The sequence below is a fragment of the Polypterus senegalus genome, chromosome 1 (assembly GCF_016835505.1).
Source record: "Polypterus senegalus isolate Bchr_013 chromosome 1, ASM1683550v1, whole genome shotgun sequence".
In the NCBI taxonomy this organism is placed as follows: Eukaryota; Metazoa; Chordata; class Cladistia; order Polypteriformes; family Polypteridae; genus Polypterus; species Polypterus senegalus.
This window is the reverse complement of record NC_053154.1, coordinates 280,927,064-280,954,425: the sequence shown is the minus strand read 5'-3', so window position 1 is coordinate 280,954,425 and position 27,362 is coordinate 280,927,064. Positions and strand designations below refer to the sequence as shown.

Sequence of the window (27,362 nt, the reverse complement as noted above, 5' to 3'; positions counted from 1 at the left end):
CAGTCATTGGCCCAGCATATTACAGATGGTTTCATTGTTTCAGCTCAGTACCATTCAATACCTCCTCAGTTATCGGTGGCTCAATACAGAGTTTGATGGTCGAGGTTAGAAATGACCTCACATAGTCCTCCTTGGAGCGAAGCAGTTGTCTCAGTCTGTTAGTGACTGTGTTCCTCTATTTAGCCAAAACCACCTACAGGACGTGACAGCCATTTTCCAAAATAGTCAGCGGCACTCTGAGTGACCGTCTGCTCAACCACTTCCTTCAGTAAATCCAGCCTGACTCCCAAGGTTGAACCAGCCTTTTTAATCGGTTTATTTAGTCTGTTGGGATCACCAGCACTAAGGCCATTCCCCCCATATAAAACTTTACACTGCTAACTACAGACTGGTAGAAAACATGTAAGAGTGGCCTGCATACACCAAATGACATCAACAGAAAAAATAAAGCAGTGGCTCTTCAGGTATACCTTCATCAACGCAGCTCTTAAGGTGTCTGTACACATGTAGACAGAAAGTGTGGCAAAGCAGCCAAGGAGTAGAGCTAAAAGGCCATCATGAATCCTTGCATCATAATAATAATAATAATAATAATAATACATTTTATTTACTGTATATAGCACCTTTCTTATGCTCAAGGCATTTGCATGACCAACTTTGGGCTGCAATATGTAAATACGGATCTTTATTACATGTAAAGCATTATTTTCAGCATGAATGGTGAAAATATAATAATACTTGTATGTAATGGTTCGTTTTTTGTCTTTCCTGAAAATATTAATGTTCCTAATAAAATCCTTATTATCTGTTGCACATCATTTTTTTAAGTCAGTGGCTATATTATTAAAAAGTAAACAAGACGATCCATTTTAACACCTACTGTGTTTCACGTAATATTCACTAAATTATTTCAATTTGTTGCCTTGTCTAAAGAATAACATAACTTTTTCCAACCCGTTTAGTCCAATTCCTGTTTGCACTGAGGAACCTTACATTTGTACAGAGTGACCTTTGTTTCTACCGGAATTTGCACTGTTGTCATGGAGATGATAGAGCACTTCCGGACGCTGTGCGTGAACACCGAAGCCAAAGAAAGTCAGGTTGGTTACGTACGGTATGGTAACAAGTAACGAAATACAATATTTTGACATTGCATGTCAAGCGTATGGAATATCTCACATGACATTTACAGCACATTAAGATAGTATGTTATTTTTCCAGATTATTTTTGAAGACAACCCAGGCGAGAACCGAGGATTTTTTATTTAAAGTGCTGTTGATATTAGTCTGTGAGTTCTGAGTACAGTATTTTAAACAAAGATATCAGTTTTGATGAAAACAGTAATATGTTGGATAATGTGTTATAATTAAGACACCAGTTATCTGACAGCTATAACGTCTCTCTAATTAAGAAATTGAGGTCTGTTTTCGTGAATGCAAATAAACATCACTTCGGGAAGGACTGCATTTTTTAAAAGGATATGAGAAAGTCGTCCTGTCGCTTACTAAGCTGGAATAGATAGAGTGCATTGAATTTATTTAATAAGGTTATTATATTCTTATTTACAAAAATTACATACATATAGTACCCATATATGTGAACCCACATTTGTTTCTGTCGACGTCATTGTTAAACGTGAAAGGCATGCTGGGAAGTGAAGTTTATAAAACTCGCGCAGTTGATTTGAGCCGCTCAGTTTTCTTTATCACATTGTAGTCTGGTGTTTCCTGTCTGGCTTCATTTACATCAGTTGAAACAAAACATTCCACGGCTAATGTAAACATTTTTGCATAATGTGCCTGTTTCTTTACTACGATTAATCAAAAAGGTTATTTCTATGAATAAGTAATCTGGATTTTAAAAATGTAATGTTTTAATCAATCTCATGTAGGTACGAGATAAAAGTCGTCTTAATATGTTTTAACTATCATTATTATTTTCGGTTTTCAGCGTAGAGCTCACATCTCAAAGCATACACATTCCTAACGTGCGTCATAACTTCAGCTTTTGTATAAAACTAAATTAGAAAATAAAAAAAAAATCACATTTTAACTTTGTATTTGTATGCAGATATCGTATCGTATCCATTGTTAGTCAAAAACAATTAAACGACCATAATTCTTTTGTTGTTTGCAGAAGTAATTTGTTTCCAATTTAAATATTTGTGAAATAGAAAGATTTTCATTTTGCCCAAACAAATGAGATAGTTGCACCATACATATCTGAAGTTTCTGTTTCGGCAGTGTGATGCAGAATATTAGCACCATAGTGTTTATATCTGAATTTGCAATTCTCACATTTACAGGACATTTACATTACCTGCTTATGGGAAAAATTTAAATGATGTGTAAATAAAAAATTAGAACACTTATGCTTTTTTAAATTTTCGGGTACTTCTACAAATTAATATACATTAAAGAATAAAACAATGCTGTGAATTTTTCATCAAAACATTTGAAATTGTAAATTGACTTAGTATTAACATTTTAATCCAGTAGGATGTAAGTATAAAGAAATAGGTGGACTTAGAGTATGTATAAGAAACATTTAAATACTGTTCATTATCAGGATGTCTTTTTACCCCATGTTTGTTGGTGGGTAAATGGATAGATACAACACATAGATAAGAGGGCATAAACATTGAATAGATTGAGTTGGCAATGATTGATAGAGGACATATATATATATATATATATATATATATATATATATATGTGTGTGTGTGTGTGTGTGTGTGTGTATGTATATGTATATATATATGTATATGTGTATATATATATGTGTGTGTATCTATATATATATATATATATATATATATATATATATATATATATATATATATATATATATATAGTGTATATATAGTATAAGAACTATATATGCATAAGTCATTTTTGAAAGTCCCCAGTTCTGTTCTGAATATTTTTGCATGTCTTCATTACACAAAAAAATGTATCAATTTGTGGGTGAAAAGTGCTGTTCTTACCAAAAGTAGTGATTTACAGTGGTGCTTGAAAGTTTGTGAACCCTTTAGAATTTTCTATATTTCTGCATAAATATGACCTAAAACATCATCAGATTTTCACTCAAGTCCTAAAAGTAGGTAAAGAGAAACAAGTTAAACAAATGAGACAAAAATATTAAGTTGGTCATTTATTTATTGAGGAAAATGATAGAATATTACATATTTGTAAGTGGCACAAGTATGTGAACCTCACAGATGATCACAGTTATTTTGAAGGTGAAATTAGATTCAGGTGTTTTCAATCAATGGGATGACAATCAGGTGTGAGTGGCCACCCTGATTATTTAAAGAACAGGGATCTATCAAAGTCTGCTCTTCACAACACTTGTTTGTGGAAGTGTATCATAGCACGAACAAAGGAGATTTCTGAGGAGTTGTTGATGCTCATCAGGCTGGAAAAAGGTTACAAAACCATCTCTAAAGAGTTTGGACTCCACTAATCCACAGTCAGACAGATTGTGTACAAATGGAGGAAGTTCAAGACCATTGTTACCCTCCCCAGGAGTGGTCGACCAACAAAGATCACTCCAAGAGCAAGGCGTGTAATAGTCGGCGAGGTCACAAAGGGTAACTTCTAAGCAACTGAAGGCCTCTCTCACATTGGCTAATGTTCATGTTCATGAGTCCACCATTAGGAGAACACTGAACAACAATGGTGTGCATGCCATAATTGCAAGGAGAAAGCCACTGCTCTCCAAAAAAAACATTGCTGCTTGTCTGCAGTCTGCTAAAGATCACATGGACAAACCAGAAGGCTATTGGAAGAATGTTTTGTGGACGAATGAGACCAAAATATAACTTTTTGGTTTAAATGAAAAGGGTTAAGTTTGGAGAAAGGAAACACTGCATTCCAGCATAAGAACCTTATCCCATCTGTGAAACATGGTGGTGGTAGTATCGTGGTTTCGGCCTGTTTTGCTGCATCTGGGCCAGGACAGCTTGCCTTTATTGATGGAACAATGAATCTTGAATTATATCAGAGAATTCTAAAGGAAAATGTCAGGACATCTGTCCATGAACTGAATCTCAAGAGAAGGTGGGTCATGCAGCAGGACAACAACCCTAAGCACACAAGTCATTCTACCAAAGAATGGTTAAAGAAGAATAAAGTTAATGTTTTGGAATGGCCAAGTCAAAGTCCTGACCTTAATCCAATCAAAATGTTGTGGGAGGACCTGAAGCGAGCAGTTAATGTGAGGAAACCCACCAACATCCCAGAGTTGAAGCTGTTCTGTATGGAGGAATGGGCTAAAATTCCTCCAAACCGATGTGCAGGAATGATCAAAAGTTACTGGAAACGTTTAGTTGCAGTTATTGCTGCAAAGGGGGGTCACATCAGATACTAAAAGCAAAGGTTCACATACTTTTGCCACTCACAAATATGTAATATTCGATCATTTTTATTAATAAATAAATGACCAAGTATAATATTTTTGTCTCATTTGCTTAACTGGTTTCTAAGTTCTAAAGGGTTCACAAACTTTCAAGCACCACTGTAATAATTAAAATCATGATTTTGAAACGTAAACAGTAATATCCTGTATTTATTGTTTTTGAAGATTTGTTTGTTTCAATTTATTGCTGTTCATTTTCTACTTAAATAGCAGATAATGAAACAAATTATATAATTGGAAAGCAGAAATCAGAGAGATTGCAATACTTGCACTTTAGTTATTTATATTTATTTTAATTTTAATTTTTCATCAGTTAAAAACAATCATCAAGAAGAATGGACTCAGAATATTTAATGAATACTCTTGGAAAATGTCTTGTGGAAGGATTAGCAGAAGTATCCAGAAAAAGACCCCGGGATCCTATTGAATATCTTGCACACTGGATTTATAAATACAAAGAAAATCTGGAATACAGAGAAAAGGTATTATTGTTTAAAATGTGCATAATAACCTTTATATTGAAAATGTATGCTCAGCTTAAGCTGTAAAATGTACAATATTTTACCCCTACAAATTTCACAGTTTGCTTCTCAGAAATTCACTTCTCTGCCTTGCTCTGTCTTAGGCTTCCTTGTAGGTGAGAGTCGCTCTTTTCAGGTCTCTATGTCAGCTCAGCCTGCCCTGCCTTGGTCTCCAGTCCTTCAGCCCCCTCTGTGCCTCCTTCTCCTTACAACCAGAACATTTCAGCCTGTTTATATCAATAAACAGTTTAATCACCGCCAGACCAACTCGTCAACTCTAACTTGATCACATCAGGAAGTCTCTTTATAACTTCCCAATCTTTCTTCTTTCATTCTTTTATGATTTTTATTCATGCTCTGCTTTCATCAGCCATATTGTCCTCCCATACTCCACGCAAGCCCCCTTCAATTTTTAAAATGTCTTTGATACAATAAAGGTGAATGTAATAGTCAAAACTGAGGTGATGATCCTGAAACATCTTTTATGTATAGCACGGCCCACACACTGCCAAGTCTGCCTCCCCGTCCACATCTTACATACTCAATGTCCCAAGTAACAAACTCGGTTTGAATACAGTAAGTTTACACTTCATTACCTCCGGTATTTGTCATTTACCATGAACAGGGGTTATGTTCACCATCTGTAGACTCCTCTTCATATTAATTTATCATTAATGAACCTCATAATCCTTTTACAGAGCAAGCCACATGGCCATGTCCTCACATTTTGCAGGCCTTCAGCATTTCAACTCTAAGCATATCTTGCCTTTGATTCATTCGCTTTCAGTACAATTGAAAGTTTCATTTTGTTGTATTCTTCTAATATTTCATTATTTAACCAGTTTATAAGAAGATTATTATTTTTAAAACCGGGATATATTCTGATTTCACACTTCTTTCATTAAATTTTAGTGATTTCTTTCTGTTTCAGAAAAAAATTCAGCAGGCCCTGCTGGAACAAGAAATAGAGAAAGCAAAGCAAGAAGAAGAGCTTCAGCAAAAATTGAAAGAAGAAGAGGAGAGGTTATCGAAGGCACTCCAACAGCATCTTAAAGTGAGCAGTGGAAGACAAATACAGTAGATAATCTCTCGTTTTCTGTCCTTCTTCAGATAATGACAGTTGATGTGAAAGATGAGAGGCACAGGGCAAAGTGGGAAGCATTTGCTATATTTAAGTTCACTTTCACCTCTAGGCTGGGTCACCATCTGTATGCAGTTTGCATGTTCTCCTTGTGTGCACACGGGTTTCTTTAAGGATATGCTGAGTTTCTTACAAAATTCAAGCCTTGTAGTCATGCATTTTGGGGTACTTAATTGAATGAATGTGCTACAGCTTGGCTTGTGTAAGTGTCTTACTGTACTTATGGGCACCCTGTGACATACCAGCCCCCCTTTTAAGGTGGGTTATTACCTGGTGTGTCTGGCTGCAGGATTGAATGACAGCTTCTTTGGTTATTTATTTACAGTTAGTGAACTGTACAATATATTAGTAGAAGAAAAAATGATTGTCAGAGAAGCAAAAATTCTCTGCTGCTCCCATGTTATGTCACAAGAGGCAAATTCATTGATGGTGCTCTAAGGTTGCACCAGACAGTAACACAATTCTCTCAAAAAATCTGTATTTTGGATTGGGTGAAGTGCTGCATCCATCCATAGTTTACTTTTCCATTTCATTCATTCAATTAAAAAATATTTATCATTGTTAGTTATTAAACTAAAGGAGTTAATTTTTAATTGTCCATTAGAGACCATTTCACCCCCCCAAATATATGACAGCTTGATATGACGAAGTTTAAAAATGTAGTTCATGCTGGGATGAACTGTTGAAGCTTCATACAGATGTTGTTGGTAAATAAAAATCTTTAAACTTGCATCACTAATGACAACTTTATGACATATTAACAGATGTGTTAATCATTTTTAAATTTACCCACACGGCCACATAAAATGATGCTATTATCATTAGGAAGAAGAAGAACGTTTGGCAGCTTCGGAAAAACCTCTGGAAGAACTGGCAGAGAAATCTGGGGCTCCAAGCCTTCCACCTGTTCAAGAAGGCGATGAAAGCATTTCTGCTCCTGTGGTACGTGCAACATGTTTGTACTTCACTCTTAATGCTGCCAGTCATGCTCTTCTGGTGGTTATATTCATTTCATACTTCAGTAGTTTGCAGTCCTACAGCAGCCTGTTATTTTATAGTCACCATCAGGTATGTAGAAAAGTACATAATGAAGCATGCAATAAAAAATCATAATCTTGTAACTAACGTAACCTTTCAAATTTAAGTGGAACAAGGTCCTGAAAATGAAGTTATATCTGTCCTTTATATAATGGACTGTGTTATACTAACAAATCAGTCTGAAACAACAACACGTAACAAGTTATAAACCATAACAGTAATGTGACCTTTATATTGTTAATTGTTCAGTCAGGGTTTTCTTGAAGAATTTTAATCCTGTTACTTTTAGACTCTGTTCTGGGAACCCTCTTTGGCTGTCAGTTTTAATCCCAAGTAATTTCTTAATTACAGAGACCCCTCTCCTTCTAGATAGCAAGCCACAGCTCTTAACCCGCATTTGCAAATATCTTAAGAATGAGATTTTTTAGTTGCCCAAAAATATTTTGTATGCATGTTATATCTGCTTATTTTATATCACTTGATTGGTGAGACTTTGAGCCCTTACTTGTTACTTTTACCATTAAACAGCAACCCATTATCTCTGAGCAGGCATACTGTACTTGTATGTGCAATATGAAGACGAACCATTAGCTCAGTGACTTTCAGCCCTTTGCATCTTAATAAAATACTAGGGGGCTTCATTCCCTGCTCACTTCGCTCGCCAACCCTCACCCCCTAAATCCAACACTACGCGCCAGCCACTTCGTGTCTCTGTTGCTCGCATATGTGCATTTCACTTTCACCAAATAACAAATCTTTTAACTCTTGCGGATAGGTCTCTTCATTGGAAAGAAACACTACTTTTACCTGATGGCAAAAAGAAATAGATGATCCACAAGATCATCCGACTTAAAGTTTAAATCCGAACTATACATTCAAGCCCTTTTTGCTGTTCCATTATTTCACCTGGTAATAATTTCTGTTTGTTTGCACTAATGTGATCTTTACTATCATTTTTTTGAGATTTTACAATTTTAGTACTTTCATGATCACTAACCTGCTCTGTATTGCGCCATTTTTTAACTCTTTATGACATTCTACTTTGTCATCTACACTTTGTCTTTTATTTCCGGCCCTGGGCAGGGTTAAATCTCTTGGCACAAAGTCTCATCTCGCGGGACATGAAAGTATCTCTCAGAAAAAGTCACGTCTCGTCCCAGGATTTTTTTTACTTTAATAGAGAGATTTAAAAAACAAATCACAGATGAAACAGTTGATGCATACTAATCCATGCACATCTAAAACACACCTCTCTTGAGGTAAACTGCTGGAAATGTCTGGTGCTGTAGAGCAAGAGACCGGCCAAAGTCATTTTAGTAAACCGCATATCTGAGTTCTGCAAGAATTGACTGCTGGCTAAGAAACTGCTTAGGGAAAAAAGGTTCTTGTATTGCATCTCCAGGATCCTGTTTGAAAAATCACTGCTTTTAGTCTTTAGGATACCTTTATAAAAAGAGTGAAACCATTGCTTACAATTTTTTATAACCTAAAGTTAAGTATGATCTCATATTGAACATTCATGGTTGATATTTTGCTAAATATACACATTTTTAATTGCATTAGCATTAGAAGTGGTTAATATTATGCTAATATTTTAATTACATTTCCACATTATTAATAAATATTCATGACCATAAATCTGCAACACAAATAAAGGAAAGAATGTTTATGAGTTGAGACGTTTAAAGGTCCATGCTGTAATGCTATTATTTGTCAATTGTTTCATTAAGAAGGATGTGTTCAGGACTCTAATATTTCTTGAAGGACATCTAGTGGATGCATAAGTTAGTTCCACAATTTCATTTGTTGGAAAAATAGTATTTTATGAGACATGTTGGAAATTTACTGTTATTCAATCTTGGACTAATGCACAGCAAACCTTTCTCTCAAGAGGTTTTGATATAGGGTGAAGACATGACAGAAGAATGGTCTGTAGCATCTGTCTTTTAAAAGAGTAGCCTGGTAACTGGAATGCCATCACAAGTACTATTGTGGGTAAATGGTTACTAAAGGACACTTTGCCCCAAATTGTCTTCTTGACTCCAAACCACAGAAGCACTTTTTCAACAGTGATACCAACGCTAAAAATCTTCTAGTATTCCCTTGTGTTTCCTTACCCCTAGGCATTAGGTAACCTTAGAGGAACTGAGTCTGTCAGACACCTTGCAGGCCACCTATTTTCAAAGGAAAACACATGTCCCACTTTTCCCAGTCAGGGACTGTGGGCTGCCAGCTAACTGGCCCAAAGGAAAATATTGTCCTCCTGCCAGTCCTCTCCAGTCTTACACTCAAAATGGCCATTTGTTCCCTGCTTTTCTAGCAAGGTACCATGTGCTGCTGTGTAGTAGCATGCAGGAACTGTGGTCTCCTGCCGATTTCTCACACTCTCACTGTCCAAGATAAGTTGCTTGTGGGGCAGGCATGTATTATACCTAAAGGGCTTATTGGCCTCCAGCATTCCCTTACACTGACATGTGAACATGCACTTCCATTGCAATATTTTGCCATTTTCTTTTTGGTTCATTCTCCTGTCCTGTGCCGTATTGGTAGCCTCTTGTGGATTTGGCAAACACCAAAAAAGCACACATATATACCGTACAGTGTGTGTGTGTGTGTTACATGGTGTTTTTGATTATTATATATACAGCACACTAACTTCATCTAACATGTAGGGTACTGTGTAAGAATACGCTCAGCTGTTTGTTTTTTTTGTTTGTTTGTTTGGTCTCATTTTCTTGTAACACAACAAAGTTGGATTAAAAGTTACAACTTTTTTAAAAGAAAAATGATTTTCAGATAAATAATTTCTGCAGTCAGACTGTATGTAGACAACTGGCAAATGTCCAGATTAATTAATGCTTTTAATTATTTAATTCATTTTTAATTCATATTGCATTTATGTTGACTTGCTATTTTGTTTTCCTGTCTGAAAAAAATGTTAACAGAAAGATCCTCCTGTGGGACAAGATGGAAGTGCTCCTCAGCAAGGTGCTTCAGAAGAATCTAAACCTGCACAAACCCAGCCTGGAGAAAGTGGCCAACAGGAAGAGGCAAAAGACCCTCCAGTGGAAGCCACCCAGCCTAAGGTTGAAGCCTACTTTAATTAAGTTGCCATTCTTATTATGGGATACTGAATCTTGTTCTGAGTCCGCAAGGACGTAAAGTAGCACTGGTCTGAAATCAAGCACCTCTATCAAAGTAGCTGGTTTTTGACTTATCTGTATTCATTTATTTGTTTAAGCGCCATTATGTGTGAGCTGTGGATCTTTTCATCATAGTCTCTACGAACACACAGTCTATGTTTGAACCCTGATGCAAATTCATGCTGCGCCTAAATTACTGCTTTCTTAAACATATTTTATATTTATTTGCTTAGCAGATGTTTTATCCAAAGTGACTTACAAAAGAGATCAACATAATCAAGTAAACCTCAGTCAGGGGGACTGCTTGGGAACAAGAGTTTCTGGACAAGGGTACAAAATTGATGATCACAAGGGAAGAGCTCAGAATAAAAAAAACAAGCTACTGTAGTTACAATTCCTGCATTACCAATCCTAATGGCTCTAATATCAATTAGACCAAAATTCAACAAACACAAGAGTCTTCAAATGCTTTTAACACATAATTTTGAATAGGGGTGCACAGTTCGTTCCACCAGCTAGGAGCTACACATAGGTGGCATCAGCAGACACCATTCATCAAAGAAGGAGCATTGGACCTTACAAGTGTCTCTATATATTCTTTAAATCAAGCAGCCTTCTCTTATGATTTGCTGTGGTCAACAAAAATTGCTCATATTGGTTTGGAAGGAATTAACACATCCTCATCAAATGTTACATTTTAGAGCTTTATCAGGGATAAATGTGTCCTACCTCAAGAGCCACTAGCTTTTTTTTTGGGACCAATTTGTATACAGTAACCCACTTTGCTACCAGACTGATCAGAGTCTGATATTAATTTTCCCATTTTCATTTAAAATCTTCCTGTCTATGTTACTTAAGCCTGTGTCCCGTAAACTCCAATAGGAGCTGGACGAGTAGACAGACACATAACAACCTTTAACTACCACTCTGGGTTGGAACAATTAGAACACACTTGCTAAGCTGAGGTCATAATAAAGAATAATTCTGCTGTTGTGTCACATTACATCTCACCTCAGTGAGTGATCCTGTCCTGTTTGTTATGACGTGATGCATTTCAATTCAAATTTTCACAAAATCATTGATCTACATGACTGGTATAGTCCCTCAAACACTCAACAATCAAACACTGAAGTTTCCCACGAACTTAGTCAATTGTTCAAAATGATCAGTTTATCACACAGAGATATTCACAGATAACGAGGAGCATTTTAGATTCGTATTCAGATGTAGAATTTCCTTGAGAATTTCAATTATATTCCCTCAAGTATTTGTACTAATGAAGCAATGGGAAGCATGTTTTATAACGTGAGTATGGCATCCTTGTGCAAAACAAGTACATCAATAAATAATAGTTTGGTGTTACCCACTAAAGCTTCCTTCATAAATCTGGACTGATAGAGTGAAGTACTAAACAATTCGGTTCATGCCATTGTACAAAGTAATGCCTCTTTTTTTTTCTTTCAGGAGGAACCTCAGGGCAATTTGGAAGCAGCAAAAAATGAATAAATCACTAATAACCATTACTTTCTAATTAATTGTGTTATTTTGCCAACTAGTTTCTTTCATAATTTCATACTTTGTTTTTTTCCACTTTTGTGACTGTAAAAATGTTGCCTTGTATTTATTGAAAATGCTGAACTGAGGAATGGAGATTTGCTCCTTCTGGGGTGAGGCAAATGGACATGAAGTGTAAGGATAACCTGATCTTGAACAGAACACTCATTACAGGTGACGCATTTTCTTCAAGATATTTTTATGTTTGCTTTGTTCCTGTTTAAACAATGCAAATCAATATTAAGGCAGATTTAGTTTGGTGGACGTCATTCAGTCCGTAACAGCCCAAAGTAACTGTTATTGTTCACTTTGAGTGGTATCTGTGATGGGAGAGGCAAATTATTCTAAGCCATTAGGCACACTGGCAAGGGATTTGCAAGTATGTGCCCACAAAAGAGAAAGAATCTAAATTCATCTGCTAAAATTAGTGTCAAGTAGCATGAAGTCTTTAAAATGTATAAAAACTAATTTGAAAATCTCTTTGCATGCTACAGTTGGAACTAAATTATGCAAAATAAATTCAAATAAATGCATATAATTTGCCTACTGTGTAATTCTGCAGCATTTAATCCACCAAAGTGATTCCTTAAAATTATTTGTACACATAGGATTTCACTTTCTTTGTAATATTCATTGTATTCATTCTAATAAAAACTGTAAAACTGTTGAAATTATAATCTAATTTAGTTCAACAGCAGTAACAAGGTTTGGGTGTTTAATTACATTTCTAAAATTGGTTTTGTGCAGAATTTGAAAATGTGAAATCCTCTTTAGCTGTGTACCCTTGTTATACACACGGGGGCACCAAAAACACACTAGGTGGGCATTTCAGTTTGCTCAGTTAAGACTGACCACTCAAGCTATAGCTCTCCAAATACAGCGCAGTACTGCTCATCTCAGAGTCCTAAATGACTGCACTGGCGTCCTCTCTTTGTCACAGGGCTTCATTTACTTTCTCTTTGTCTGCCCTTGGTCTCCTGCAGACGTGGTTCCAGTCTTATGCTCCATTCTGCTGAGAATACCTTAACCAATTATTGTTGGTATGATTTTTAGCTTATCCCACCATAAGTCTAAAAGTAGTAACCACCTTCAGAAAAATCCCTAAATGTATTTTAGTGCCCACTCTCCTTTGCTTTTTAACTCTGTGCTTTCATTTTTTGTGACTACTGTGGACCAGCATTTCCTCTCGGGTGGTTTTCTACTTTATTCTTGCCTCTGTGTTCTATGTAGCTCTTCACAAGAAGTAGTAAGTTCAGTAAATTAATTTTTTTAAATATGACTTGAAAAAACAAGACATTAGCAATGCAAAATAAAAACGTTAAAGCTGATTACAACTCTTAGGAAAATTAATTAATTAAAATCATTAAAATGTGGTTAAATGCAGTTAGTTGGAGGGGGTAAGCAGATGCCCGAAATCAATTGTATGTAGATAAATTGGTTTAATTATTTAAAGAATATTCTTCTTTATCAATCAATACATTTTAAGCATCATAGCATACCATTCTCAAACTCATGTTATTGTCATTTTGGTTGTAGAGGTCTGGAGGGCAGGAAGCAGCCCAGGATGTAGTACCAGGCCACTGCTGGGCCAACTCACACATGCACCCATAGCCGTGCCAACTTAAAAATGCCAGCAAGCAGCAATGCTAACCTCTGTGTTATCACGTGTTCTACTTGAAGCACCATTGTACACTTAAATTAATAGAGTGACTTCCGTGATTAACTCTGAAATCTCAGCAATCCTGCGTACTGTCAAGAACCTTCACATGATGTTTAATGAAACATGGAACAAAACAAAACCAGGCAACGCAGCATAAGATGGATTGTAGGTCGATACAGTTAGCTGCACAGTGGCACCATACTCACTGGCAGGGGATTGGCCACGTTGGCCAAGGTGGAGCAGATTGCCTCAGCTCTCCAAGGGTTTTCCAAAAATTCTTGTGGTTATCCAGTTGCGGGAGGAAGAATAAAATGTTGGACCTGTTTTGATATTTTGTTTACTTCCTTTTTTATTTACCTAGACTTAAAACATTGTTGCAGGTTTTATCTAGCATGCTGAGGCTGCTAAACCTGTAGAAGCCTGTTTGTGTGTGTGGCCTTTGGACTGCACAGTCTTTTGGTTGCAGCTGGTGAACTACATGTATATGCTTTCTAGTACTACTGTGGTCCTCATTCAGTATTTATTATACAGTACCATTCAGCAAGAATCATCATGAAACATCACTTCTGACTATCGGTATCTTGAAAACAATGGGAGAGCACCAAGAATGGCTTAGTTACCCTTCCAGCTTCAGAGCCCACCAGCAGTTAGTGGTATAAGCTTCTCCTACTCACAGGAGCTGTCCGTAGTTACTAATTGTTGAGCTCCTCTGGTATTGTCAGCTGTTTTCAGACCTGCTCATGGCGACTAAAGTAATTTCTTCTGCAGTCCTGGCAACATGTGCCCTCTCTGAGAACTTGCTTTCTATAGTGTGCTGTAATGCAAATCCCATAAAGGAAAATCCATTTATAAAGAGCTCCAAGACGAAATAACAGGCTTTTCTACTGAGCTGATTATGACGATGGCAAGAGAGGGGATGTGCAGTGCCACTTCTTGATTAAAGTCACTCTTTAATAGTACATATAATAATACAACTAAACTTCTGTTCTTTCATTCATAGTCTGGACGCACATTTTCATCAGACAGTTGTCTGGTGTGATAGGAGGTCACTGATCCAGTTATTTGAGTTCATACCTGGATCACTGCTAATGTTTTATTATAAAGGCCGGGTGGGTAGCAACTGCCTCCATCTTTGAGAAAGTCATGGCTGCTGTTCTATTCATACTGGTAGCTGTGCTTTACTAAATGCCTTCTAAGTCCATTTACAATACAATTTATTTTTTGTATAGCCCAAAATCACACAAGAAGTGCCGCAATGAGCTCTAACAGTCCCTGCCTCTTAACAGCCCCCCCAGCCTTGACTCTCTAAGAAGACAAGGAAAAACTCCCAAAAAAACCCAGTAGGGAAAAATGGAAGAAACCTCGGAAAGGTAGTTCAAAGAGAGACCCCTTTCCAGGTAGGTTGGGTGTGCAGTGGGTGTCAAAAAGAAGGGGGTCAATACAATACAATACAATACACAGAACATAACAAATCCTCAATACAGTATAAATATAAAAATTGGACCAGCCAATCCGATGAAAGGACCCCTCTACCCCACGATTCCTGCGATCCTCCGTCAGGGATGACTTCACTTAGGCAGGCAAAACAACTTGGCAGGTGGGCCGTGGCACCAAGTGCCACATTTGAATACCGAGAAGAGAAACAGAATAGATGAGGGTTAGTATCCAATTATAACTATCATGTTACTTATGTTTTAGCGCTAATGACTAACAACAGAGATGCAGTCTGTACAGTTAATCAGCATCTCTAGTCAGGGTGTGCTAAACTGAAGTAGTGAGTCTTCAGCTGGGATTTAAAAGCGGAGACCGAAGGGGCATCTCTTATAGTAGCAGGCAGACCATTCCACAGTTTAGAGGCCCTGTAACTAAAAGCTCGACCTCCCACTGTTATTTTATTAATCCTTGGAATCCTAAGCAGACCGGCATCTTGAGATCTTAATGTGCGCTCTGGTTTGTAAGTCATAAGTTCAGACAAGTAAGCTGGACATTGGCCATTTAATGCTTTATATGTTAAAAGTTCTATTTTACAGTGGCCAGTTCATCAAGTTCGTTCACATGACTAATGGGATTTCCTAATATTACACATGCAGAAATTTTGGAAAGTTCCAGATCTCCGTTTTAGCTGTGTTTCTTAAAAATGCATTCCATGCTACCAGGACACTTGAATTTCTTAGCTTCAATCTTGAAAGGTGCTTCTTCTTAATTTCAACTGATATATACATTTAGATAAATAATTTAACTTTAATGTACTACGGTTTTCCTCCTGCATTCTCAAAGACGTGCACATTAGGTAAACTGGTAATTCAAAGCTGACCTGAGTGCAGCTCAGTGTGGGTCAGTTTGTTTGTGTGTGCCGTGTGCTGATTCCCTGCCTTGTGATCAGTGCTGCTGATAGGCTTCATCCACACAAACAAGAACTGATGTTTAATTGAAGAGTGAGAATATGTGTTATGTAAAAGTAGTCCACACAGAAAGTGGACAAGAATCGGGTTTAAATCCGTTAGAACAGGGCATGTCCTTTGGTCCAGGGATGCACTAGTAGAAGTAAAGAAAGGTAAAAAAATCTATTTAGAGAGTGCCTATCAGAAGCAAAAGTCACAAAGCACTGAACAATAAAACCTAAAATAAAATGAAATGTTAAAAGAAAATGCACAGCAATGACAATGCAAAAACATCCACAGATTGACGGTGCTACCCAAATGCCAGTCTTAAGGAATGAGCCCCAAGTTGACACCAGAACAGTTCAACAGATTCTGCTGATCTCAAAGCCAGTGGAAAAGTGTTCCATATCCTTGGAATACGCAGGCTCCAGAGGCTGCCAGGAAACAGCATGGCGACAATTCATCTGTCAAGGCTTCTCTCCTGTTAAATGTACTGTATGTCTGTATTCTTTCAGTGTCCTTGGTTTAAAGCTCTTGTGCAGTCCTGGGCTGTGAAGGTTTACCTCACTCTAGTACTCTAGTGCCCCAGCCACATCTCAAAGACATCATTAGATTAGATTAGATTATCCTTTATTTTTCTACATGGGGAAATTAAAATTTTACAGACTCTCCCAAAAAATAAATAAACACCACCCCAAAACACATACATACTTGTGTCTGGTCAAGAGCTGCTTCTGTTAATAACCGGCTTGTAGGTTGGCAATAAGATTAGGTCAGACCTGCTTGGATTGTGCCACAGGTTGATAGATAGACAGATAGAAAAATATATAGAGGCACTATATGATAGATAGATAGATAGATGGATAGATAGATAGATAGCACTATATAATAGTAATATTCATACCCTCAGGGAAAGTCAGGCGTGCAGTAGTTCAACACATCAGTAAAAATTGTTACAAATTATTTAAACAAGGCATTAATATTTGGATTCCGTTTGCTTGTTGGGCTAACAGAAGTGTAAATGTTAGAGGTGTGTGAGGCACAATGGCTTGGCACCACACCCAGGGCTGACTCCTGCTTAGTTTGCAGGATGTGTTCTGACCTCCAAATCCCTGAACTGGACTAAGCTGCTTTGAGAATTCTATGCTATAATTAACATGTGGCAGCAAGCTGGCAGAGGGGTGGGCATCACTGGCTCCCAGCTCCAGGGCCCCCTGTCACAGTCTGCTCTATCTGTGTCTGACTGTGTGGGTGTGTAAAGTATGTAAGATGGGCAAAAGTAATTAAGGATATGATTTATGTTTGCATCCAGTGACATGTAGTACAAAAATGGAAATGGTGAGTTCATTAAATAGATAGAGGGGATTTTTGTTTAGTATTTCATTCATTTTTAGAAGCATATTGTTGTCAGTTCCACAAGCATGTGACTACGTAATTGATGGGGTTGTTTCACACATTAATTGCAGATTAAAAAGAATGCATGAAAAAAGACAAAACTGTACCTCAGAATAGACAACTTGGCTGAACAAAGAGTCCAGTCATTTTAATTTTGCTCAGAGGCCGAGAGCCTGTGTGCACTAATCTGATTGAGGACATGGGTTTAGGGGGGGGTGCAAATGAAAAGGGCATTCAGTCATTGAACTTTCATGCAAATGTTACTACAATAGGAGCACCTAGCACTTTATCTAATCAGCTGACGATACACACAGCGTGTTGGTTAATACACTTTGTCAGAAGCTGTCATGGTGCCAGGTTAGTATGGACCGTTTTCCTAGTACGAGTTCATAATAGGATTACTTTATAAGAAATCCCGACAAGCCTACATAGAAATATTTCAAAGGTCCACATTAATTGTGGTAAGGCAACACTGAATGCTCAGATTTGGGGTCTTTCTATTTGTCTTTCTTTCTACAGGAGGTTAACAGACCTTCATTTCTTAGTGTCTCTGATACCGATGATGGCCGTTTTGTTTATTTTTTTATAGCTTAACTCAGAGTTTCCTAAGCTTTTTTTGGTTTGTGAATCCATTTTGAAATATATGGTTTTTCATGACCCCAGCTGTTTGGAATATTGACATTCACTTCCTATTCAGTACATTTTAATGGTGATTACGGTATTTTGTGATCATTTTGAGGACTGATGTTCAGGATTTGTGAAGCCTACACTAGATTTGGACAGAGCACCTCGGTCAAGAAAAATTTCTCCATTCTGAGTCAGTAATTCAGAGTGTGACAAGGAAGCAGTCAGGAGCAGGAAGAAATGTTCGGGTACCACTCTAGTCACCCCGTTTAGTTGTAATGAAAAGAAAAACAAAATAGGTGCATAACACACAATTGAACCAATGCAGATACAAAGTCAGCCAGCTGTGCTCTCAGCTCCTCCTTCTCTCTCAGTTTTGTAGCCTTAATGAACTGAAGAGTCGCATAGTGTGGGGGAGATGATACTGTTCAGTGGATGCAGTGGATTCTCCATGATTGACAGGAGCCTGCTCAGCACCCGTCGCTCTGCCACAGATGTTAAACTGTCCAGCTTCATTCCTACAATAGAGCCTGCCTTCCTAACAAGTTTATCCAGGCGTGAGACGTCCTTCTTCTTTATGCTGCCTCCCCATCACACCACCGTGTAGAAGAGCTGTCTGGTAGAACATTTGCAGCATCTTATTGCAGATGTTGAAGAACGCCAGCCTTCTAAGGAAGTATAATCGGCTCTGTCCTTTCTTACACAGAGCATCAGTATTGGCAGTCCATTTCAATTTATCATCCAGCTGCACTCACAGTTATTTATAGGTCTGCACCCTCTGTACACAGTCTCCTCTGATGATCACGGGGTCCATGAGTGGCCTGAGCCTCCTAAAATCCACCACCAGTTCCTTGGTCTTGCTGGTGTTCAGGTGTAAGTGGTTTCAGTCGCACCATTTAACAAAGTCCTTGATTAGGTTCCTATACTCCTCCTCCTGCCTACTCCTGATGCAACCCACAATAGCAGTGTCGTCAGCGAACTTCTGCACGTGGCAGGACTCCGAGTTGTATTGGAAGTCCGATGTATATAGGCTGAACAGGACCGGAGAAAGTAGAGTCCCCTGCGGTGCGCCTGTGTTGCTGACCACAATGTCAGACCTGCAGTTCCGGAGACGCACATATTGAGGTCTGTCTGTAAGATAGTCCCCTTTCCCTACTTTCCTCTTTTGTATTATTAATATGTAGCCTTTGTCAGAATGCCTCAAATCTCCCAGACTTACAGTACCACTGTTTATAAGGTATTATAGTATATAACTTCTCCCCTCCTTCCTTTCTACATCTATAACCTCAGGCAATTAGGTGTAGTAAAAGACAAGCAGGAGTTAAGTTACAATTTAAGCAATGTATTATTGATAATATTCATAAATAATAACAATATGCAAAGTACATTTGAATATTGGCAACCATACAACCTGATTAAATGGTGATGTGTAGTTTCAGGCGGCACACAGACTTGTTTGTTACTTAATGTCTCTAGTTAAGTCCTCATTTTTGGTCAGCTTTCTTCAGAACAGGCTGCATGCCTGTCTCAATATGGCTGCTGAGCTGTGCTCTTCATTGTGTTGCCCTTTCAGTTCATCAGTTTGGTAAGAGAGTGAGATGCTCCTTCATCAGATGTTAGTAAGAGAGAGAAATTGTGAGGGAGTGAGCAAATTTATAGATGTTCTGTCCAACCCCTAGAGCCAATAGGACATCATGGTACTTAAAGGCTTCTGATACAAGCCAGTTCCAAACAGCCATACTTCAGACCAATGGGGGAATAAAACATCTTAACACCTGCCACCCCCAAACAGCATATGCTAAGATAAATCTTGGCAGTTAGGCAGCCTGGCTTTGTACGAGGGTTGAGAGACTTTAGTAGAGAAACACTTGCCAAACTTGTTTAAGGCACTTCCCCCCTTCAACTCTGTTGTAAAATTCAAAGAGACCCATTCCTAAAAGTGTTGGGGAAGGGGGGGGGTAAACATGAATTCTTCTCATTAATGTAACACTAATATTCCATTACAAATAAAGACATACAAAATATTTATCAAGTTGTATGCAAAATTTCACATCACAACAGTCAGTCAGGCTTGTCAGGGGACCTCCGATTGTCCACATATGACAAGAGGCAAATGTTAGAAACAAAGGGTTTGTAGCAAGCTTTTAGAGAAAAATGACACAAAGAGAATTTATCTGCAATCTTGGATTTTGAAATGATTCCTTTATTTGTTCTAAATTGTTCTGTGTAACACGTTTCATGTAAAACTGAGTAACAAGTGCACTGGACCAAAGAGATAACACAAATTTTATTCAACGCAAACTTGGGCCTGCAGCAAAGCACTGCATAGGTGAGGATATCTAAGACATTGGCAGATTTGGTGTAGAAGACTATCGGTGTCTAAATGAAATGCAATCCAACATGTCAAACTGAATATTCATGTTGTGCATTTAATTTGGCACACTTGTTTGTGTTAGAATTAACCAAGATATCAGTCAGATGATTCATTGCTTTTTAGAACAGATTGCATTTCATGTGTTAACACCTAAATGAAATTAAATAATAATTGGTGTCAAGAGTTGGGGCAAGGAGTATTCCAGTCACGATTGTATGTTCTCAATTAAAGTGAAGAGATACATGATCTAAAATAAGTAAATATTAAAACTCATACTGAGAAGAGACGAGACACAGAGACATCATGCAGTTTGAACCCTTGGGCTATTGTGGACTGTGGACTCGTCACACACCACAGAGTTAGGCCTTTATCCCTGCTTCCTGCTCTTAGTTTGTATCTGAACAGATCAGGCATACACAAAGAAACCTGACACACTAGTTAGATGTTACAAAAAATAATTGCAGTAATTTATTTTTACCACAGGCCAAAAGATGAATAATGAGTTACAGTAAACAGTCAGTAAAGAGAAGACCAGCAAAAGTAATAATAATAATCAACAGTATACTTGGATATGGCAAGGACAAGACTCTTCGATACTCTTATCCATTCTACCAAAATGAGAAGAAAGAAATAATTGAGCTCTACACAGCCACTAGCTAAAATGATCAGTAATGCGAGATCTGTTTGAACGCAAAGGTTCAAGAATGGCTGTATAACTGAAACCCCTTTTACACAGCCAAATCCAAAGAGTATCAAAACCCTGCAACACAATTAGATCCCTGACTCTACTCCATTCTCCCAGCTGATCCCTAAGACACTCCTAGTACATGTCTTAACAACTCCTCAGCCAGTCAAGTGACGAGGACTACACCAGGTTACAGCAGGGTACACCGAAGGCTTATGTTCTCTCCTACTGCTATCCTTCCTCACAGTATATTCAAAGCTCTGCACACTTGGTCGCACATGAGAAGTGTATCCCACCTGAGGAAGGATGACACACGGCGAGAACAGCAGATGGGAAAAGAGGTTGTTCAGGTAAGATAGTGGGGAGTCTATTCACTACACAACACACATAACGCATCTAAGATGTCTAACTACCCTGCAGTTATCTCTCTATTATAAAAAAAAAATCCTGGAGAGAAACACTAGGGCGTCGAGACGTGATCTTCACAATAAGATCATGGAAGACACTTAAAAGACACACAAGACTAAAGAGATTGGCCACGGAGCGTCTCGTGGGGACCTTAAATTGACTATCTCGTGGGGACCTTAAACATGAGACATTGTGCCAAGAGATTGACCCAGGACTGTCTCGCGATGACATAGAACATGAGATTCTTTCAAGACACACCCTACTTACAAATAAATAAAGCACGGGCAGCAAAACACTCAGTCGTGTGAAGGATCTGAGCACACACAAATCCAGGGTCTCAGCGCATATAAAGCGTATAAATGAAACGTCGACGACTAAGTGAAGAAGAAAGCAGCGCCGAGAAAAGAGACTCAAAAGTGTTGGAGAGAATAAAGAGCAAAAAAGAAAAAATAATCTAGGTGCAAATTCAGAAAATAAGAAAAATTAATTATCAGCCCGTAACAAGTGAAACTGAAACAAAGCACGTCCAATCGGGCTCAGAATTAAAAGACAGAGCAAAAGACAAAGTAGAACTTCATAAAGACGTTCACAAACGTTGGTGCTAAGCACATGCAGAGCATGTTAGAGATTATGAAAGCAGTGGAATTCGAAAGGCTCAAAAAAAAAAAAAAAAACCTTGGCGCGATACACATGTGGAGAAAGTTAAAGAATATAAAAATAGGAAAATTATAAAGTATAAAAAAAAGAAAGTAAAGATCGCAGTAGCGCAAACAAATGGAAATTATTACTCGAAAAAGGGAAAGTAATCACCACGGACCAGGTGTCATTAAAAAAAAGCAGGCTAAAGCGAGGTCAGAAAAAAAAGACAGAGTAGAAAACAAAGTAAAATGTCATAAAGAGGTTAAAAAACAAGGGGGCCAAACACATGCAGAGCAGGTTAGAGATAATGAAAACTGGAATTCAAAAGACTCCAAAAAAACGTAGGCACGATACACATGCAGAGCAAGATACAGAATATGAAAGCAGAAAAAAACGACAGTGTCAGAACAAAGAAAGTCAACGTCGCATTAGCGCAAAGAAAGAGAAATTATTACTCGGAGAAATGACGAAAAGGTGAATAAAGATCAAATATATGGACGTAGGTGATATGTCAGAAGTATGTAAATATTGTTAAGCTTTGAAGTTTAAGTCAAGAGACTTTCAAAAACGGAGTTTACCTCACATGCATTTATTGGTTACTTTGCAAAAAGAAGTATTAACTGCTGCTGATGATTATTTTGTCTGTGCTGAAATTCCAAACAGAGAAACCTTTCCTGAATTATGGTCCAAAGTCATTAAACACAAGTCTCACTGACCTCCTTAAAAAGAATCAGCATATTGGGACACGGAAGATTCCAAATATTTTTTTTACAGAAGTTCTGAAATAAAAGTGAAACTAATGAAATAGCAACAATTCAAATAAAAAAAAAATCTTAAAGGTGTGTATCCGGAAAACCAAACATATAATATAGTTTTACACATAATTACAGTGTTCTCAAGCTACTGCGTTGTGATGCTCTGTTAACCTCACACTGAACCTGTTTGGTTCATATGCTGGTGACGGGACCTGTCATGTCACAACATTAACATAGTGAAAAGGGGGGTAGTCCCCAAAAAATGACCCACAAACCAGGCCATGACATTCACTTGCCTGCCTAGATTTAAGCCTCACCCCAGGCAGCTTGACCCCAATGCTTCCTGTGCTGCAGAAAATGGGGGACTACCTTTGAAAGTTCAAAAATGTTTGAAATGCATGTTATACAACTCAAGAGATAAATTGTAAAACGCCTGGCTTAAGAATAAGGCTAATGAAGAATCCAAATTAAAAAGCATTAAGTTATATTAAACAAGGGGTGGCGCAGTGGTAGCACTGCTGCCTCGCAGTTAGGGGACCTGGGTTCACTTCCTGGGTCTTCCCTGCGTGGAGTTTGCATGTTTTCCCCGTGTCTGCGTGGGTTTCCTCCGGGCGCTCCGGTTTCCTCCCAGAGTCCAAAGACATACCGGTTAGGTGGATTGGCGATTCTAAATTGGCCCTAGTGTGTGCTTGGTGTGTGGGTGTGTTTGTGTGTGTCCTGCGGTGGGTTGGCACCCTGCCTGGGATTGGTTCCTGCCTTGTGCCCTGTGTTGGCTGGGATTGGCTCCAGCAGACCCCCGTGACCCTGTGTTCGGATTCAGCGGGTTGGAAAATGGATGGATGGATATATTAAACAAAAGTAGAAAAAATAACAAACAAGGGAAAAATAGCAACGGTGTGGCAAAAGGAATTTGCCTAAGAAAGGCAACTCAAAGCTAGCAAGTCCAAATCGTACCATTGATATCAGTAACCACAAAAACAGAAGTAAAATTCCTAAAAATAAGAAATCCAAACAAGACGCACACGAAAGAACTACACTGGCCAACTTCAGTGAAACTCTGCTGGGACCATCTCTTTCACCTGATTATAAAGGCAGAGGTGGACCCAGCAGCTGTGACGTCAGGGTCAAGTCTAAACCTGCTGGTCTTCACATCGCTGCCATTTAAGTCACCTGCATCATGGGGTCCCCAGGCAGTGGACAGTGCTCTCTAGAATGCCGTGGAAGGGGATGCTTCTAGAAATGTTGCAGTCATTCAGGTAGCTTGGATGACCCCTTAATAAGGTAGGACTACTGATGCTACTTGTAGGTGGGCCAGTGGTGGAGCTTCTGTTGGCCTCATCGCTCATTAGCCCAGTGCTGCTCCACAGTGTCTGCAGTTTGCCTGAATATGTCAAAGGGGTCTGTAGTGCCACTGAGGAGAGTAGCCAGGCACTTGGGTAACTGAAGAAATCTGGGAAATGAAAATGTTAGTAGGACACAAGTGGGGACTGAAGCCAGGTGTTGTATTTCAGCAAAGGTTCCTCACCTGGCAGGGTTTCTGAAGCCATTTTATGTCTTTTTTTCAATATTAACATTGGTGATTAAGCAGCTTACTTTTAATTCAGAGCTTTTGTAAGGAAAGAAAAATGTTTTATATGGATCCTGTGTTGTTGGCCTTGTTACCAGTAGAGTTCACCCTCTAGCGGGCCTTTTGAATTTTATTGGGACTTTTCTGTTTGAAAACACTTGAGGTCATAACACCAGCATCAAAACCCAAAATGTTAACTAAAAAGTCCCAAGAACCTAGCGAATAAGTTAAATTACCGCACAATCTATTAACTAAACACATTAGAAAGGTCTTTGGGGACACCTTTCCTCAAAATATAAATCCTGTTGTTAAATACCCAAATTACTCTCCTGTTGGCTACAGTTATATGTTTCACCTCATTCCCATTTGCCCCCAGATTTAAAAGACCACCCAGGAGTGACTGTTACAGTAGTGTCTCTGTTAGGAGTGTCCTCTCTCCCTCACCCCCGACTTACCTGGCTAAAAAAAGTGTTCAGACCCTTAGCTTCTTGGCAGAATAAATAGAGCAAAACATACAAGAAGGAAAGCAAACTTAATAAATTTTAATCTCAACTAGGGGGCTTTGCCACCTGCTTGCTTCTCTCGCCCACATAGGGGCACACTACGTGCCAGCCACGTCACGTCTCTGCCACTCGTGTTGTGAAGGGGGGGCTGAACGTACGCTAAGGAGATGCGGACGGATCAGCTGCTGGCTTCCTGCTGGCTTGCTGCCGAGCTGTGTGTTCTGCTTGTTGCGCTACACGTCGATCATTTAAAAGCTTGTACAGCAGCTGTCCTTTTGTCTCACTGCCTTTTCTCGCGGCTTTTCATACCAGTACTATCTGGATCGTCCTGTAGGTTTGAAAGCAGACAAAGATCAGCAACCGGGAACTGTGGAAGGAACTGGAAGGAATTTAGGGGATGCATCAAGAGGCAATATAGTTATTGTGCATGAAGCAGTTTGGGTATGCAGTGCACATTTAAAAGAAATGAATAGCATTTTTCTTAAAGAAAGGCATGACGAAACTGCTTAAAGGGGTAAGTAAAAAAACTGGGCAAATTAGAATGATGAAAAGAAGGAATATTGATATAAATTGGGAAACCAAAAATCATAGCAGATTTATGAAGTTTTGGACTGTGGTGGTCTGGCGCCCTGCCTGGGGTTTGTTTCCTGCCTTGCGCCCTGTCTTGGCTGGGATTGACTCCAGCAGACCCCCGTGACCCTGTAGTTAGGATATAGTGGGTTGGATAATGGATGGATGGATGGATGGATGGATGGATGGAGTTATGGACAGAAGCCCAGAGTAATGAGCAGTACAAGTGGGTCACTTATACAACCAAATATATGGACCGCATTATCAACTAAGGCAGGTATTACAATAAGTATTGCACTTCTTTGATTTTGTCTTCAGCTTTGCTACAAGTACTTCTCTTCAGAACTCTTATTGTTAGAATTACCATCCACCAAACAACTTTACAAATTACTGACCAGCAAATCGTGGAAGCAAATTGCAATCTTGTTCTTTCCTCTGACGAAACACTAAGATAGGTTGGAGCATTTCTTATGGAGGATTTTGTTTTCAGATGAAGAAAAAGGACTCTGATATTCATTATTGTTTGACTTTGATTTTCCACTTCACAACTGTTGTTTGCCGCTATTGCTTTTATTTCATTTGTGTGGTTATCTTAATCATTAATGATTTACATTGATTTAGGTTTTTGAAAGCTGGCACCCCTTCTCTCATCCTGGGTCTAAAATATAATGGGACTTTAAGAAGTCCCAAAGGAGGGAGTGTGAGAAAGATTAAATTGAACTTCAAGGGGTAATACAGTTATTGTGCATGAAGCACTTTGGTATGCAGTGCACTTTTCAAAGAAATATATAGCACTAGCCAACCCGCGGCGTAGCATACGCCGCATAATCAGGCCGCTTTTTAAATGATTTTTAAGCACAGAGGAAAAAATAAACATTTGAAAAATCCGTAATTTAATAAACCACCAAGAAAAGTAACATTGCAACAATGCACGCTACGAAGCAACATGCAATTGTCCGTGACTGAAAACCGGAGGTGCGCCTTCTCCTTCAAAAGCGAAGGACGGGGTTGAACGGCGCTCGTTCAGTACGCACTGCCCGCTTATGTGCCCGCCCCCAACTCCCTACCTGAGTCGCTTTTGTTTGTCTACAGTCCACACGCACCTGTGAGTCACGTTGACTGTTAATTTTCCAAACACCGCCTCAGTCGGTTTCCACATTGACTTTTCATTGTTCTTTGCGGTTCTGGGTGCTTTTCTATATATAATCCACCAAGTCACCCGACCCTTACAAAGGGCAGGAACGTAATCAGTGCGAGCGTATGACCCGCACGTACTGGGAATTTCTCGTTCGTGGGGAACAATTGCAAGCCACGGTCTGCATCACAAATGCGGTTCAACGGCTTACCCACGCTGGGTAGACACACGTTGATCCATTCAGTGTAGCGCCCGTGCAGTACCGGACATACAAGTGCATCACAGACCTGTTAATGCTCAATCTCACGTGGCTGAAAGCCACTTGTCCCTCTAAGAATTTGGACGCCGACCGCAGTTGGGTCGTGTAACTATTTAGCAGGCGGGAGTCTCGTTCGTTTTCGGAAATAAGCATCCAAATCGCTCCACTAAGTAAGAACTGCCATGCACCACCACCCACAGAATCGAGAAAGAGCTGTCAATCCTCTCCTTGTCCGGGCCGGGTAAGGTTTCCTATGTTGAGTCAAATGAAGCGAAAGGCTCCACGTCTGGTGGTGCCCTTCCGTCAATTCCTTTAAGTTTCAGCTTTGTAACCATACCCCCCCCAACCCAAAGACTTGGGAATGACGCCGCCGGATCGCCTGTTGCGGGGCCTGCATTGGTGAATCAGGTGAGACGGTAATGAAACAGAGGCACGGGGCTTATTGGTTTTTAAAGACTGCTTTCTTCATTGGGTTTTAACCAATGCACGGAACGAACCAACACACAATCGTCTGTGCTGTGCACAGGCGCGGAGGGTGGAACGGGAGGAGAGGAGGACGACATCCACTCCGCTCCCTCCGTCATGCTAGT

General features: G+C 39.0%; 1 protein-coding gene across 2 annotated transcripts; it reads left to right on the top strand.

Annotated features, from left to right (window-relative positions):
- The first annotated feature begins 1,029 nt into the window (after window positions 1-1,029).
- On the top strand, window positions 1,030-12,474 carry dydc2 (DPY30 domain containing 2). Of its 2 annotated transcripts, none has more exons than XM_039775563.1 (6): window positions 1,030-1,100; window positions 4,734-4,902; window positions 5,873-5,995; window positions 6,908-7,024; window positions 10,066-10,206; window positions 11,728-12,474. In XM_039775563.1, exons 2-6 carry the CDS (start codon window positions 4,756-4,758, stop codon window positions 11,767-11,769), a joined length of 570 nt encoding a protein of 189 aa, XP_039631497.1. In that variant the 5' UTR covers window positions 1,030-1,100; window positions 4,734-4,755; the 3' UTR covers window positions 11,770-12,474. The 2 variants fall into 2 exon arrangements, with proteins under 2 accessions (XP_039631497.1, XP_039631503.1); XM_039775569.1 differs by having other exon boundaries at window positions 1,061-1,114.
- The last annotated feature ends 14,888 nt before the right edge of the window (window positions 12,475-27,362 follow it).